This window comes from Malus domestica, chromosome 02 (genome assembly GCF_042453785.1).
Source record: "Malus domestica chromosome 02, GDT2T_hap1".
Classification (NCBI taxonomy): domain Eukaryota; kingdom Viridiplantae; phylum Streptophyta; class Magnoliopsida; order Rosales; family Rosaceae; genus Malus; species Malus domestica.
Genome location: NC_091662.1, coordinates 10,955,821 through 10,971,965, shown reverse-complemented (window position 1 = coordinate 10,971,965; position 16,145 = coordinate 10,955,821). Strand labels below are relative to the sequence as shown.

The 16,145-nt window shown below is 41.0% G+C and overlaps 3 protein-coding genes and 1 long non-coding RNA gene across 5 annotated transcripts; 1 reads left to right on the top strand and 3 right to left on the bottom strand.

The window, feature by feature from the left end:
- Positions 1–288: 288 nt before the first annotated feature.
- On the bottom strand, positions 289–4,482 carry LOC139192710 (uncharacterized). Its single transcript, XR_011577015.1, has 2 exons — positions 4,347–4,482; positions 289–1,060 (listed from the first exon to the last, which is right to left on the bottom strand). It is a non-coding gene; the product is annotated as an uncharacterized lncRNA (long non-coding RNA).
- On the top strand, positions 860–4,853 carry LOC103400958 (probable methyltransferase PMT27). The gene is made up of 8 exons (XM_070815171.1): positions 860–2,368; positions 2,464–2,613; positions 2,840–3,110; positions 3,229–3,339; positions 3,471–3,645; positions 3,728–4,000; positions 4,087–4,281; positions 4,364–4,853. Exons 1-8 carry the CDS (start codon positions 860–862, stop codon positions 4,584–4,586), a joined length of 2,907 nt encoding a protein of 968 aa, XP_070671272.1. The 3' UTR covers positions 4,587–4,853.
- Positions 4,854–4,878: 25 nt separating this feature from the next.
- On the bottom strand, positions 4,879–7,321 carry LOC103400950 (uncharacterized). 2 transcript variants are annotated; one of them, XR_003767711.2, is made up of 5 exons: positions 6,769–7,312; positions 6,306–6,501; positions 5,482–5,565; positions 5,293–5,391; positions 4,879–5,196 (listed from the first exon to the last, which is right to left on the bottom strand). XR_003767711.2 is itself a non-coding variant. In XM_008339654.4 (5 exons), the coding sequence occupies exons 1-5, from the start codon at positions 7,214–7,216 to the stop codon at positions 5,141–5,143; spliced, it is 873 nt and encodes a 290-aa protein (XP_008337876.1). In that variant the 5' UTR covers positions 7,217–7,321; the 3' UTR covers positions 4,879–5,140. The 2 variants fall into 2 exon arrangements, 1 of the variants encoding a protein (XP_008337876.1); XM_008339654.4 differs by having other exon boundaries at positions 5,492–5,565; positions 6,769–7,321.
- A 5,101-nt stretch (positions 7,322–12,422) lies between these two features.
- LOC103400942 (aldehyde dehydrogenase family 3 member F1) lies at positions 12,423–15,176 on the bottom strand. Its single transcript, XM_008339643.4, has 10 exons — positions 14,962–15,176; positions 14,624–14,692; positions 14,390–14,486; positions 14,018–14,224; positions 13,796–13,920; positions 13,601–13,705; positions 13,337–13,509; positions 13,127–13,217; positions 12,894–13,043; positions 12,423–12,792 (listed from the first exon to the last, which is right to left on the bottom strand). The coding sequence occupies exons 1-10, from the start codon at positions 15,157–15,159 to the stop codon at positions 12,556–12,558; spliced, it is 1,452 nt and encodes a 483-aa protein (XP_008337865.2). The 5' UTR covers positions 15,160–15,176; the 3' UTR covers positions 12,423–12,555.
- Between the last annotated feature and the right edge of the window lie 969 nt (positions 15,177–16,145).

Below are 16,145 nucleotides of genomic sequence, written 5' to 3'. Positions count from 1 at the left end.
TAATGATAGAGCCATTTAGTACTACGGTCTAGTGATATTTCTCTTCATTTGTAAGTAAGAAGTCTTATGTTCGATTCTTGCCCAAGGCGAATTTGAACCAAATTATTGCTAATCCATTGTAAGGCTAAGTTCAATTCCCAATAGTGTAGATAATATCGTTTGTTAAAAAAAGAAAAAAAAAACTACAATGATGGAATACTTTAGAACTTTGTTCAACTTCGTAAATAACTCACTAGATCAATGTGGGTTAAAGGCTAAAATTGATGTCAACTTTTAACCTGGACAAAATTTGAAAGTTGACATTCATTTCTTCATTCAACTTATATGCGTTATCCAATTCAATACAATCTTAGACACCCCCCAACCGCTTTGGGGTTTGGGTTTTAATCAATCTCTGAAAAACAAACGCAAGTTTTGAGATTTCATGATCCTATTGTGGGCACATACTGGATGGACAAAACCCACGACTTTCACTATCTTCTTTCCCAAAATCAAACTTGGGCCCTTCAAGGTGCCCTAAGAGGCCGCCAAAGGTCCATCTTTCCCTACCTCTCTAACTATATGGACAGGCCCACAACGCATGCATGGGAACACTCTACGTTGCATGCAATATATGCAAATGGTTTGCATGGAAAAACCAAATATTTGGTTGCATAACAAATTCCCTTGTCCGACTCCTTTGGATCTTGAGACATTCCAAATTGGAATGCGTCTTTGTCTCTCCCACTTCATCTTCCTCCACAAACACAGATCCCCTCAGACAATTAAATCACACTTCCACGCAAATTACATCCTCTTTTCCACAAAAACATAACTCAGATGATCTCTCTCTCCCAATCGCAAAGACACAGAGAGAACAATGGCGCCAGGTTTAAGGTCGCGCAGCAACAAGCGGTCATCTTCGTCGAATTCTTACGCTTCGACTGTGACGATTATGGTGTTCATAGCAGTGTGCGTTTTGGCTGTGTGGATGCTCAACTACTCTAACTCAGGAGTCCCCCAAACCTCCACAAGTGCTCGAACTGCCACGATCTCCTCCTCAGACGATGCTGCCTCGGACCTAGTGATCACCAAAAACACAAACAATTACGACAACAACAAGAACAATAATAATAATGAAAAACCGAAGGCGTTTGAAGATAACCCGGGCGATCTCCCCGACGATGCCATCAAATCCGATGATCTGCTGAGCAATTCAACAAAGGGTAGCGGTAGTAGTACTACTTCATCCGACCACGAACAACGTAGTAGTGGCAACGGCGGAGGCGGTGATAATAAACAAGATACTAGCGAAGAGCTGCAAGATAAGAAGGAGAAAGAAATCAGCCAGACCCAATTGGCTGAGGATCAGACCGGCTCAGTGGCGGAACACAACCAACAACAAGCTGACCACGATGAACAGGGCACTCAGAAGGATTCTGTCGATCAATCTGACCAAAAAAACCAGAAGGGTGCCGTCGATCAATCCGAAAAGAACGGCGATCAAATAATCACAAGCGACGATCAAATAATCACAAGCGATGGTCAAAAGAACAGTTCAGATAGCAATTCACAAGAGCAGCAAGACACAAATAACAAGGACAACAATCATAACTACGAAAGCGGGGAAGGCAATTCTCAAGATTCTCAGAGCGATAAGAAATCGGATAATGCAGATCAAAAGCAAAATGCAGTATCGTCGGATCACCAGCAACAGCACGAACACGAATTTCTAAGCAGTGGGAAGCAGGGGAATTCGTCGCAAGAATCCCAAAACTATCAGCAGCAGCAGCAGAATTCGGAATCCAACGCGATCAAAAGCGGAGAGTTGCAGTTCTCGGACGAGACGAGCCATGCAGCTGCGAACTTGCAAGTACAAAGCAAGGAATCTACCTATCAGGACTTTTCAAAAACACCAACCGATCAGAACATACAGAATCCAGAAAAAACCCGGCAGGACTCCGACTCCGATCAGAAGAACAAGAAGGACGGCGGCGCCAATGCAGCCAATCAAAGCAAGGTTCCAACAACCGAGTCCAACTCGGGCGATTCGTTACTGAGCGGGGACAACACGGTCCGGAAGGAGTCGAAGGAGTCGAAGAAGTCGTGGTCGACGCAGGCGGCGCAGTCGGAGAACGAGAAGGAGAGGCGCAAGGACGAATCGGCCGGTCAGGACGGCATCTACGGCTACACGTGGCAGCTCTGCAACGTCACGGCGGGTCCGGATTATATACCGTGTTTGGACAACGAGAAGGCTCTGAAAAAACTGCGTTCGACCAAACACTTCCAGCACCGCGAGCGGCACTGCCCCCAGGAGGGGCCCACTTGCCTGGTCCCACTTCCGGAAGGATACCAAAAGTCCATCGCGTGGCCGAAAAGCCGAGACAAGGTGCGAAACATGCATGATTTGTAGGATCGTGTGTGATTGAATTATTTGAACGGTTGGATTTGTGCAGGTGTAATTCTTTTATTGTGGTCTGGCAGATATGGTATCATAATGTGCCGCACACGTTGCTGGCGGAGGTGAAGGGCCACCAGAACTGGGTGAAGGTTTCCGGTGAGTTTTTGACGTTTCCCGGTGGCGGGACCCAGTTCATACATGGCGCCCTCGTGTACATTGATTTCGTTCAAAACGTAAGTATCCCTTCACCATTGATTTCCTTCATATGATTTATCCGTTCACACTCCCAGCTGATCGGCAGACCGGCTTGTGATAACCCCAAAAAAAAAAAAAAAAGTTTAGCTCATCGCATTATAAATACTTAATTCCACGTCTAATATAAATTTCTAATTCCGCCGTTGTGTGCTCCGTTATCATAATGCGCACATCGGTCTTATAATGTTGTTAAGTTGCATGCAGGCAGTCCCGAAGATCGCATGGGGAAAGCACACTAGAGTTATATTGGACGTTGGTTGTGGGGTTGCAAGCTTTGGCGGATATCTCTTCGAGAGAGACGTTCTAACGATGTCGTTTGCTCCCAAAGATGAACACGAAGCACAAGTCCAGTTTGCCCTTGAGAGAGGCATACCTGCAATCTCTGCAGTCATGGGTTCTCAGAGGCTGCCCTTCCCCAGCAGGGTCTTCGATGTCGTGCATTGTGCGCGATGCAGAGTCCCTTGGCACATAGAAGGTTTGTCAGAACGTGTGGTTTAGGCTCACAAGTCTGACAATATAAACATTTGTCTAACAGGCCACGCACATTTATAATTTACACACGCTGTTATGGTTACTTTGTTATGACACTGCAGGTGGTATGCTTCTTTTGGAATTGAATCGGGTTCTGCGGCCTGGGGGTTACTTTGTGTGGTCAGCCACTCCTGTTTACAGGAAGGAACAAGAGGATATCGAAATATGGAAGGGTAGGGTACCAAATTTGTTATGAACGAGTATAGTTTAACGAGGAATGTTCGTTCTCTTGTCATGTTAGATTGACAGTCTGATAACAACAAACCTCAAACTGTTTGATATAGAGGTCGTTTCAATTTTGTAGAAATGTCGGCACTAACGGCCTCCATGTGTTGGGAGGTTGTAGCCATCAAGAAGGACAAGGTAAATTCAGTTGGGGCCGCCATCTACCGGAAACCAACCTCAAACCAGTGCTATGACCAAAGAAAGCAAAAGCAGCCTCCTATGTGCAAAAACGACGACGACCCTAATGCTGCCTGGTAACTAAGTTTCCGTTGATGACCTAATTTCACGGTCTAAGTTTATCATGACCCGGGGCTATATATACATAATTCTCTACAGGTACGTACCTCTGCAGGCATGCATGCACCGGGCACCCACAGACAAATTGGAGAGAGGGACTAAATGGCCTGAGAAGTGGCCTAGTCGCCTGCAGACTCCACCTTACTGGTTAAACAGCTCCCAGATGGGCATCTATGGGAAGCCAGCACCCCAAGATTTTTCAACAGATTATGAGCACTGGAAACGTGTTATCAGTAACACTTACATGAAGAGTTTGGGTATCAACTGGTCGAACGTCAGAAATTGTATGGACATGAGAGCTGTTTATGGAGGGTACTACTCATTAATCGATGATTTTCGATTAGGTTTACTTAATTCTAAGTGGTAATCTCTCAACTATGTTGTGCTCATGAGTGCAGGTTTGCTGCAGCTCTGAAGGACCTTAAAGTGTGGGTCATGAATGTGGTGAATATAGATTCACCGGATACACTCCCCATAATCTACGAACGGGGTCTTTTCGGAATTTACCATGATTGGTGTGAATCCTTTAGCACTTACCCCAGAAGCTATGACCTACTTCATGCAGATCATCTCTTTTCAAAGCTTAAAAAGAGGTACAACTTAAATCTATGTTGCTATTCATTTTTATGATCTCTAAGTCATGGTAAAGCAGATGTACCTGTTTTCGCTTCCCAGATGCAAACTCGCTCCGGTACTGGCAGAGGTTGATCGGATTGTCAGACCAGGAGGTAAGTTTATAGTCCGGGATGAGTCGAGCACAATTGGGGAGGTTGAGAACTTGTTGAAGTCCCTGCATTGGGAGGTTAGTCTAACCGTCTCCAAAAACCAAGAAGGAATGCTCAGTGCACAGAAAGGCAACTGGCGGCCAACCACATATGCAGATAGAGATTCTTCTTAACATACACAGAAACACAGCATTCAGCTCATATACCGTGCTCTCAAACTGTTTGTACTCTGGAACCAGTGATGTGCTAACCAGTTTTTAGCATCATGCTCATTTCGGATGCAACCTAGTTTTGCTACATGACTGAACAAGATTGTATGTATTTGTTCATGTTGTTAAATGCATGTAAACCTGCGAGATACATGTAATGATTGAAAACTCATATGCAAGACGCATATACATTACATTAACGTAGAAAATGAAGGCGTTATCGTTTCTCTATCAGTGTCATCAACAAAAGAAACAGTTGTTGAATTCAATGCTTTTTATTTGGATAGCAGAAAGTCTTAGTGTATCAAAAATAGAAAAACCGAGATTGCTAGTCATCAAATACATATGATTTCTCAAATGCTGTGGAAAATCGATGATTGTGCTAATTCAACATTACATCAATTATTATTTGCAGACAGAAAAATCATTTTAGCTACATCAAAGTCAGAGAACTAACTCTTTAATCCCCATATGCAGCTTCACATCTGCGCTCGTGTTTCTTAATCTAACATATCTCCTCAACTTATACTAAGAAGCTTCTGAAGCTGGCCACTCAGAACTGCCGCTTTGAGGTCTGAATTGTAAAAGTCACAAATTAAAAAAGCAGATTGAAGGAAACAACGCCAGATGAAAAGCATCAAAACAAGGACAAACACAGATGAGAGCTCACCATCAGAGCCGCCAATGTGCTTTCCATTCACAAAAATCTGCGGGACAGTGGTTCGGCCTACCACATCTAGAAGAACACTCTGAATTTGAGCTCCATCATCTAAACACACATCTTTTCAGAGTCAAATCCAAACCCTTTTTACATTATACATAACCAGCTCATCAAAGATTAAAAAAAAAAAAGACTAACCATTTCATACCTCGAAGATCAAGTTCGACAACAAACGGATGCTCATGTAATTCGGCAAACATGCGCTTGGCACGCAAGCAATACCTAGCCACAAAACAACGCACAATGCCAGAATCCTCATTCCAGAATCACTTACACTATGTTTGGACGAGGGAAATAAACTTGGAATTTTGGTAAAATTCAGAATTTATAAATTGACATGCACCAATTCCCTTTTTTGGATTCATAAACATAGAAATTTAGAATTTCCGCGTGGAAAAAAAAACTTGGAATTTGGGGCCTCCAATTCCCAAGTTCAAATTCCATGTAAATAGGTGTCATTTCCCAATTTCTATGATTTAGAGTTTAAAAATAACAAATTCAGTATTCAATTCCATTGTTCTTTTAGATTGACCAAACAAGAAAATTTACAAATTCTAAAAAATAAAATCTTGTCATTTCAATTTCCGTCATTTTAAAATTCCTTAGTAATCTTAAATTTCTTCATCCAAACAGTGTTAAATTAACACACAGAGGCATGGACAGAGTTCTTTTCGCAATATTTACGTCGAAATCATAAACCATTACTAAAACAGAAACAAAATATAACAGATAGCTGAACAGAATTCAGAAAGCATTGAACCCACTACTAGCACAGAAACGAACAACTTAGTGAAATATCTGAAGATGTTATGATCCTGGATATAAATAAAACAAATGTTGATGCAAATTAGTAAAACGATGCAAATAAATATTTTTCAAAATTATAAAATTGAGCTACAAATAATTCTGAAATTACAATTTGATTGCTCTACGAATTTCAAGGTTTGAGGGAGATGACGTACGGGCAATAGGATTTGGAGAAGATGGCAATCTTGTTGGAGTAGATGGCGTTCTGCACGAACGCCGCCGAAGACGAAGCCGAAGCCTCCACAGCGACGGCGTTTCCAAACAGTAGCAGAGCCGCCGCCACCGCCGCGATCACAGCAACGCCCATGAACTCTGACCTACGCATCTTCCCTCCACGACACCGCGATCCCGCTGTAACGACATTCCCAGCATTTTATCATTTCGCGTTATATCAGAATCCGTGGGCCGGGCCCATTAATTGGCGGGCCCGTTTATCAAATTCCCCTAATTTTTATTTGTTTTTCTTCTAAATTTAATTTTCATCGAGAAATTCAGGCAGAAAAATACCAAAAAAAAAAAATTCTGTTTAAATTGTGAATGTTCAATCTGGATACAAAAATCTTAAGATCTACAACATCAATTCGAATTCAAGCTATGAAGATTTGGAGTTGGAATCACATTTGTACAGCTTGTTGTATTCGTCGAGCTCGTCGTAATACACATCCCACACGCACCGGACGCATCCGCTGCCGCAGCAATCGCCCGGCTCCGGCTTCTCTGGCGGCGGAGGCGGAGGTGATGTCTCCGCTGACTGTCCTTCTTCCTCTTTCGGCTTCGCTGCTTCAATCGGTTGAGGGACTCGAGTCTTAATTGCTGCTGCTGCCGCATCGCCGTCGCGGTCGGCCATGGAGTTATTGTGGATGGTGGTGCGCGCACAGAAGGGTAGCCGTGGTCGGGGTCGTTGGGGGTTGAATCTGGTGGTGATTCGGATGCTTATAGCTCCCCCTCTCATGGCCAACACCGTGCGGGGCGGGGCATTCTCTGGTTTTGGCGCGTTCTGATTGGCTAGTGCTGAGGTATACGATAGGAGCTCCCGCAGACAATGACGATGTGCGGCTGCGTCCATACACGGCTCCTTGTTTCCTAACCAGTCTATCCCCTAAAAGGAGTTTTTTGTGGTAATAATCCAATTCTCGTCAACCTTTTTTTTGGTTGACTCTATTTGATGGTTGGGATGGGGACTCAGGATAACGAGAATTTATAGTTTATAGTCAAAATTTAGCTTTTAAATTCATAAATGTCAATTTTTATAAAATCTTTTAAATCTAGGAGACTTTAATGAAAAACATCAAGCACTGTTCATTTTAACAAAAAACCATATTTTTACATTAAAAAATCAATTCTGGTACTATTTACTTTATCTTTTATTTTGTCCTTATCATTAAAACTCAAAGTTTTCAAACCATTTTCACTAGTTTTCCTTTAAATCTACCCAAAACCTCACATTAATATAACAAAATACCTTCCTACTTAAAAAACCACACACAAAGGAGATGTGCTTTTTCTGTTCGTTCTTTTTTATTCCTATTCAATTTAGGGTTCCATATTGTAATTCGAAAATATAGAAAGAGATATGGTATCTGTTCTGATGGAATTGAGCCAATTATATTCTCAAATTCAATTCACAATTGACAAACTTACAACCAAAACCATGAAGAAAATTACACAAAAATACAATTTATGTATGTTTTTGTGCAAGATTCAATTGGTATTTTGCAGAAACTTTCATGGAAAATGCCATTACACGTTCTCATGGCATTTTGCATATTTGTTGGATCACTGAAATTAAATTAGCTATTTAATTAAGAGATGGATATTGAGCATGAAAAGCATGCCCAGTCCAACAATTACAACGCGTTTGGATCCTTTTGATTTAATGGTCGTTTCCATGGCCCCCTCCCATCTGTTCTAATAATCTAATTTATTCTTTGAACATTATTTTTGTGGTAGAGTTCTTCAAATTTTATATTTAGGGTAGACAAGTAGAAAGCGTTTCCATTTTCGCAATGATGCAGCTGACATACATTCATGGTGTCTTCCTTGTTCAACCATGGTTGTAACTAATATACATGCGTGTCCAATTTACCACTCCCAAAACCTCATCAACAACAACACAGGATTTGAAAGGGTTTTGACGTAATTAGGTATAAATTTTAAGGGCAATTGGGTCTATTCAAGTGGAGTTTTGGCTATATTTGAAATATTTTATAAAAACTGATATTTTTAAATTTGTATGCAAAATTTTGGCTATATACGATAAATTCTCCAGAGTATCTCCAATGGAAGTACCACCACTTTTGAGGAGTCATTTAAGAACTTAAAGAGAATCTTTGTGTCTCTAAAGGAATATTGCCTCCAATGGTGGAGTCCTTATAGTAGAATCTATAAATTTGAAGTTTTTATTGTTTCACATGATAATTTATTTATGTGCACATTTTTTGCTTATGTTAACCGTTTTTTAATTAATTAAAAGCATTGAAAGAAATTTTTTTAATCAAGATTGTGGGTACCGTTTTCCACTCAAGTCGCACATTTTTTTGTTTATGTTAACCATTTTTAATGAATTAAAAGCATTAAAAGCTACAATCAAGATTGTGAGCCTTGTTTTCCACTCAAGGTTGTCCTTACGCAGTCCCTATGCTTTAGGAACTCACTTTTGATCCATTGGAGATTCATTTTGTTTCTATATATGTTTTATACCTATTTTATATGGTGGTTGTCCCTATTGAGAGACTCTACTAGAGATGCTCTTAGGAGAGGATTAACTTACGACATCTGAATTAATAATACAATTATATAATTGTGTTTGTTTGGAATGCAAGTCACTATTTTCAGGATAGGATACTCTCCGGATTTCATCCATTTGGATCTCACCCGCATAGCTAAATTCTTCTCCCGATTTTAGGTAATTCCTTTGCACTATTGGTTTTGATTGAATGCTTGATGCGGATTTTAGTTAATCTGTGAGCTTTTCTATAGTCGAAAATGGTGTAATTTCAGAACGACGACCTAAAGTACATCGTTGAGGACACCTACACTTTTACCGATAACCAGCTCCAAGGAAGCCACGATGCCAACTTAGACTTTGAAGAAGACGGAAAAACAAGGATCTGAGTGGTTGGGATCGGGAAAAGATCTCTATGAGTGAGTGGAGTCACTGCAGTTACTTAAAATATAAACTATTGGTCGATGATTTATCGATAAATTTCAATAGGATTTTATTGAAAATGATGCATGATGTTTGGAGAACTTGTCATTTTCGTTCCTCATGTTTGAAATTAATTAATTTCATCTTAAATGTTTTGCTTTGTACCCTGCTATTATAATTGGTCAAAAATAATGTTAAGCAATAATGCGTGGAGACAAACGTAAGGGACAAAATTGGTTGATGTGAAAGATTATGGATGAAAGTGATGAGTTTCTCAAATGTCAGGTACCATATGTGATAAAACATTTCACTTATAAGTGAACCAAAATATCATTACAAATTAAGTGACTGAATATTTGATTTTTTGAACTTTACAACGTAATCCAAATCATTCGAATTACAAAATATTAACATATGAAATTCTAATAAAAAGTAAAAAAGTGGACATGTGAAGTGAAACCATATATTAATATATTTAAACAAGTGTTACTAGACCCATTTCATTGTCCTATTTTCTCACCCACCTTATAATTTTACCCACCGTAGAAAGTTAAAAATACTTAATACTCTTTCTCCACCTACTTTTATTCAAGAAATATCCTAGATACAATTAACATCATCCGACTCAATTCGACAACAACCTCCTTCCCACCTTATTTTTGGGATGCGAGTTCTAGAGAGTGGGGCTGGACTGGGAGAGGTCTGAAAGAGGGAGGAGGGAGAGAGAAGGGTTCTGGATTATTTAGGTATTTACGTCATTTGACATAGGGGGTAAACATGTCATTTGACATAGGGGATTTTTTTTTTTTGAGGGGGGGGATTAACAGCTCTGAGGAAAAAATTGTCAGAAAAAAAAGTAGCAAGTAATTTACTTGGAGAGCAAGAACAGATCAATTTCAAAAAAAGGGAAGTATCTATCTACAACTGTAGGATTTGATTTCGCCTTGCAGCGCAAGCAAGGTAAGTAAGTAGGGTTGGTAGGTCAAAGTATTGCGCCAATAAATACAGCCAAGATTGAGAGCCCCTATTTCTTGCGCCTGGTCTCTCTTTGAGATCAGAAAAACCCTAGCAAACCTCTCTCCCTCTCTCCCTGTTTGTTTACCGAAATTTGGCTTTAGATTCCATGGCTGAGGTTGAACACATCAACCCTTTCAGTCTCTTGGATGACGGCGATTTCATCAGCGTCGTGGACGCGAAGGCGGAGGTTGCGTTTCTTGCGGTGGTGAAGGAGGAAAAGAGGAAGAACAAAGAGGAGGAGGAGAAGAAGAAGGCAGCGGAGAAAGCGCAATCTGCATCCAGTGCTGCTAGTATTGGTTCTGAGAAGTACAATAATTACAGAGGCAATGGAGGCCAGAATTACACGAGGGTTAATCGCGGCTATTATGGCCGGAGGCGGTATTACAGAGAGGGTAACGGCGGTTATCAAGAGAGGACTCAGAGCCAGGGAGGAGAAGAAGGACAGATTGAGAATGGTGGCCAAAATCATAGAAAGGGTAACGGAGGTTATTATGGTCGGAGGCGGTATTACAAGGATGGCAACGGCGGCTCCCAGGAGATGAGTCAGAGCCAGGGAGGAGAGGGAGGAAAAGTTGAGAATGCAGGCCAAAATTATGGTAGGGGTAACGGCGGTTACAATGGTCAGAGGCGGTATTTCAGAGAGGGTAACGGTGGTTATCAACAGAGAAGTCAGAGTCAGGGTGGAGGAGTGGCGGTTAATGATGGAAGGCAACACTATGGAAGGAGAAACGGTGGTTATTATGGTGGTAAAAGGCAGTATTACAGAGCGGTTAACGGAGGCCAACAGGGAAGTAATCAGAGTGAGAATGTGGAAGTTGATGAAGCTAATGTGCTTGGTAATGGTTTTGATGGTGAGTGTTGGCAAGATTATCACGCTCGGCGGAACCCTAATCATCATAATCACAGCGTTGATGATCAGCAGATGGTGCAGGGCGGCGGTGATGATCAGCAAAGGGTTCAAGGTAGGTTTGGAGGTCAGAGGCAGGGGCGAGGCAGATGGAGAGACCATAGTCATCAAGAAAGGAGAGGATACAACAATACCGAAAACAACCAGGGTAACAACAATGGTGAGGGGTTGGAAAAGGAGAAGGAGAAACAGCAACAAGAAGAGGGCAGTGAGGAGCAGGGGAATAATTCTGAATTGCATGGTATAGGGGCCAATGGAAGTGTCAGCAGAAAGATCTCTGACAAGAAGGAAAAGAAGCCGAATATCAATGGAAGTCTTCGGAAAAAGATGAAGAAGAACAAGGATAAGATCCAAGGCGAAAACACGGCTGCTGCTCCTGCAAGTGTTCAAGAGGATAAAAAGATTACCAAGGAGTACACTCTGAAAGAGTATGAGGAGAAGGCTCTTGGTGCCAAGAAGAAGGATTCGGAGGCTGCGAACAAAAGCGTCGATGGGGATTTTGAGAGGACTGAAGCTCTTGTTAAGGAGTTTGATTCAATGCAAGTTATTGGGAAGAAGAAATTGGAGGAGAAAATGTCTGTGCCCGAGGGCCAAGAAAAGTCTGCAGAAGTTAAGAAGAGGAAAGATGGTGCTTCCATGAGAAAGATCAAGACGCAGACTTTTAATATCAATGAGTTCTGCAGACCAAAGAAGGGTGATAAACTTGAAGGGAATGATTCACTGAAGAATGGTAGAACTGAAGGACAGCGTGCTCAGCGGGATGGAAGATTTGAAGAGCATCGTGAGCAGCGGGATGGTAGATTTGAAGGGCCTCGTGGGCAGCAGGATGGTAGATTTAAAGGGCCTCATCTGCTGCAGCAGGGTGGTGGATTTGGAAACTGCTCTCAGCGGGGAGGTGGGAAAAAACCTGATGCTTCATTCGAAATGAAGGATGATCAATTTCCAGCCTTGGGATAAAATCCTGAATTAACTGCAGGATCAAGAACTTTATAATCTTTGAAATTCTTAAGAGGAAGGTTTTGGTTTTGGTTTTGCTCCCTGCTCTAGTTACATTTTTGAAATTTCGTAGTAGAAGTGGCTGTAGAGGCGCTTTTCGGATTGTACAAAATTTAGTTCAATTTTATGAAGTTCTTCAGTGTTTTTGCTTTAGTCTTGGTCTTGCTATGCTTTGAAAAAATTTGCAATCCAGTCACCTGCTACTTCTCAGCAAATAGTTTCAGTATCAAATTACAAATTGCCGAAAACAAAGATAAATGATCAGAAATACATAACATATTACTAACAGAAGCCGAAAATATAATGCGAAGTTCACTTAGATGACTCGGTGTTAATTCTACCTCTTCAGTCCCAGCAGGAGCAAAACTAAATTGAGGTCATCGAGATTGTAGGCGGATCTGATGATATTGTTTTTGAAGTCATTCCATGGAGGATATCTAGACCCAAATTCAATGAAGAAGTTTGCTTGCACAACTGCTTTCTCATGGCTGAAAGTATCGAAAGAATACTTTCCATGGTACCTCCCAAAGCCACTCTGACCAACACCACCAAACGGTAGAGCTTCACAGACAAACTGCACATAGAAATATTTGCGATGACGTTAGATCTTTTGCCCCCTCTATTGTTTGAAAAATCAAATAGGAAAAGAAAAGTACGAATAGAAAGATGCAGTACTTGAATCAAGATGTCATTGAAAACCACGGTTCCTGAGGATGTCTCGGACAAAACCCTTCTCCTGAAGTTTGCATCTTTAGTGAAGGCATAGATGGCTAGAGGTTTCGGCCTTGAGTTTATGAACTCTATGCTTTCTTCAATCTTTTTCACCTGCACAAATCAAATCGGAAGTTCTTCAGAACAATATTTCTGGAGAGTCAAATAATCTCACAAGGGCTGCATCAATCTCTCACAGTGATAATTGGAAGCAGTGGGCCAAAGATTTCTTCGGTCATGATTGCAGCATTGAGTGGAGGATCTAGCAAGATTGTTGGCTCCATGAACCTGAAAAGTTCGATGAACAGAATCGATAAGCTTCTACTGATACTGTAACAACAGTTACTTCTGAGTTATCTCACCAGATTCGACAAGCGGGAGACCTACTAAAAGGATTGAGAACTTACAGGTTTTCTTCATCAAGTGAACCACCATGTACAATGGAAGCTGCAACGGGAGGGTCTTTGAAGAGATTGCGCAGCCTCTCAAAGTGGCGCTTATTTACGACTCTGGCTAAGCATTTTGAATCTTTTGGGCTTTCACTATAAAACCTCTTGATTGTTTTCTTCAGCGATTCAATCTGAATTACAAACAAATTGTACATGAAATCATCTCAAAGACAATAGACCATTAGTCCTTACACATACCGTAGAGAAAAGATTTATACATACCACAGTGGGAGCAAACTTTTCCTCAACGAGCATATAATCAACTCCGATACATGCCTGTCCATTGCAAGGTCCCCATTTCCCTCCTACAATTCTTTGGATTGCCACCTGCGGGCCAACACGATGAAAGCAACACGATTAAGTCTATAGTTTAAGACTTCTTCCACATCCTTTAAAATTGCAGTTACTCCGAAAAACCTTTAAATCTGAAGGACTTGAGATGGAATCTAGGATAATCGGGCATTTTCCACCCAGCTCCAGAGCAACCGGTGTCAAATTCTTTGCAGCTGCAGACATGACAATACGCCCGACCTGCTGACTTCTGCAAGATTTATCTTGGAAGGCAAATTAATATTTACAACAAGGTACGCTCATTGTCAATGAACTTCTGTATTCTGAGGTGATTCTGAAAATCTATACCAGTAAAGAATATCTTGTCCCACTTCTGCTGCAGGAGGAGTTCACTGATTTCTGCTCCGCCCTCAACAATTTTAACCGCTTTACTGTCCATGTATTGAGGGATGGTGTTGGCAAGAAAGGAAGAGCTCGCGGGCGCTTGCTCTGAAGGTTTTAGAACAACTGCATTCCCTGCAGCTATTGCTCCGATCATAGGGTCCAATGCCAAGGCTACATAAACGCCGAAAATTAAGGATTAACGAAGATATAATACTTGCAGTTTAGAAGATCTGCTTAGATGCAAAATGTACAGTCATATTCATTTGAACAGTTTTTTATACTACTGCCACTGTTATCGTAAAAAATAAATAGACATGACAAAGCAACTGCACTCACATATTGGGAAGTTCCAAGATGCAAATACGAGAACTACGCCGAGGGGTTCGGGCAGCAGCCACCCAGACGTCGGGAACATAGGCAACGGTAATCCCACCTTCCCGGATGCCAGAAATTCACATAGGTGACGGAAATAACAAAACCTAAATCAGCAATGCTTCATATCTTTGTGTTTGACTTTGAACATGCTTCTGCTCACTTTCTTATTCAAAATTTTAGCTAAATTCGAGTTACCTTTTTAGGAGCAACCCATTTCTCCAGATTGCTCAAAGTATGATTGATTGATTTTTTCACAACTCCAATCTACAATCAAACAGCAAAACAGAATTATCCAATTACTGTACAGAAACCTTTTTTTTTTGGGGATAAAATATTGACGACATATTGAAAAACTAAGCGTTTCAGTAATTGAGAGTTGAAAAACTATATTTTTGGTTAATTTCTCAAATACATCAATAACATGTCGCTATGTTTTATCGACAAAAATAATTAATATCGATGTCTTATTATTTCGACAATTAAGGAATAGACGTCCGTGCCATCGTAACACAATTTTGAAGAAGTATTCTTACTTCGTCCCGATAAGATTCAACAGGGTGCTTGCCAAGATCTTGATCGAGTGCTCTGAAAATGTTTTCCTCATTGTCATTCACAAGCTTGAGAAGCGAACTGAGTTGTTTTTTCCTCCATGCAATGCTTCTGGTTCTGCCACCTTTGAATGTTTGCCTGAGCTCAGACAAAGTTTCCTCCACTTCTCTCACTGCTTCCATGGTGGTACGTAACTGGTATGCCCTAACTCCAAAAATCTCCACGATTTAAAATAAAGGCGCTGTGTTGCATTAAAATTATCCAACTAATCAGATAGTTGCAGTTGGTGTACCTCCTGAAGTCAATCAATGCTACCCACCAAATGTCTCCAGCAACGTCACAAGAGAAACAAATTTTATCAAGGAAGATGTTTGTGTCCGTCGTTGCGTGTAGCGGGGAACAACAAACGTTGATCTATGTGGATCCCATCATGATCAACGGTTGTCGTTGCATCACATAATCACGAGCGACTGGTACTAACACGACTCTTTTCCTTTATTTTCTTGTAATGTGTCATGTAAACAACAAAGAGAAAATGCATACATATCTTATAATTTGTCACGCAATGCATACATATGTAATTGGTAAATTCTTCTCGTTATGACGAATGACAAAAGAAGAGATATAACTATCGCCGGCTCCATGCTCTGATGTGGGGCCGGTGGCAGTCCTCTCCCCTCCTCCCAGCCTTTCTTCTTCCTCTTATCAGTTCTCCTCACTCCCCATCACCTCATCGTCATTCCCTCCCTTCCCCTCTCCCTCCCTCTCCCTGCACTTCGATGTTTGTCTTTCTTTTAAATTTTACTTTCATGCGTTACTGGAATTGTTAATTCTTTTGGAATTTCCGTCCATAAGTGCTTCTTTAGTAAGGTTATTTGTGAATCTCTCCTAGTAATTATTTTAATTTTGTGTTCATGTGTTACTGGCTCCTCACGTGTTTACTTCACTTTTCCAGTCGCTTCACTGGCGGTGTTGAATATAAATTTCATGTTGGTATGGATACGAAATGGTTCCATATCAGTTCATCATCAGAGTGTCTGACTTTTTCATCATCCTTGAGTTCTTTTGGGCTTGTCTCGTGGCAACAACAGTTTGATCAAGTTTTCCTTGTATGTTATGTTGAAGTCATTGTTCTAAAAATCCTCGTCTAAGCTTTAGACGTTTAGTC

Coding starts and splice junctions, on each gene's coding strand:
- LOC103400958 (XM_070815171.1), top strand. CDS start 860: ATGGCGCCAGGTTTAAGGTCGCGCAGCAACAAGCGGTCATCTTCGTCG. Junction 3,340..3,470: donor GGATATCGAAATATGGAAGG/GTAGGGTACCAA, acceptor TCAATTTTGTAG/AAATGTCGGCACTAACGGCC. Junction 4,282..4,363: donor TTTTCAAAGCTTAAAAAGAG/GTACAACTTAAA, acceptor TTCGCTTCCCAG/ATGCAAACTCGCTCCGGTAC.
- LOC103400950 (XM_008339654.4), bottom strand. CDS start 7,216: ATGGACGCAGCCGCACATCGTCATTGTCTGCGGGAGCTCCTATCGTAT. Junction 6,502..6,768: donor ATACAACAAGCTGTACAAAT/GTGATTCCAACT, acceptor ATGTCGTTACAG/CGGGATCGCGGTGTCGTGGA. Junction 5,197..5,292: donor GCACATTGGCGGCTCTGATG/GTGAGCTCTCAT, acceptor TTTACAATTCAG/ACCTCAAAGCGGCAGTTCTG.
- LOC103400942 (XM_008339643.4), bottom strand. CDS start 15,159: ATGGAAGCAGTGAGAGAAGTGGAGGAAACTTTGTCTGAGCTCAGGCAA. Junction 14,225..14,389: donor ATCTTGGAACTTCCCAATAT/GTGAGTGCAGTT, acceptor GCGTTTATGTAG/CCTTGGCATTGGACCCTATG. Junction 13,218..13,336: donor TCACTTGATGAAGAAAACCT/GTAAGTTCTCAA, acceptor CGAACTTTTCAG/GTTCATGGAGCCAACAATCT.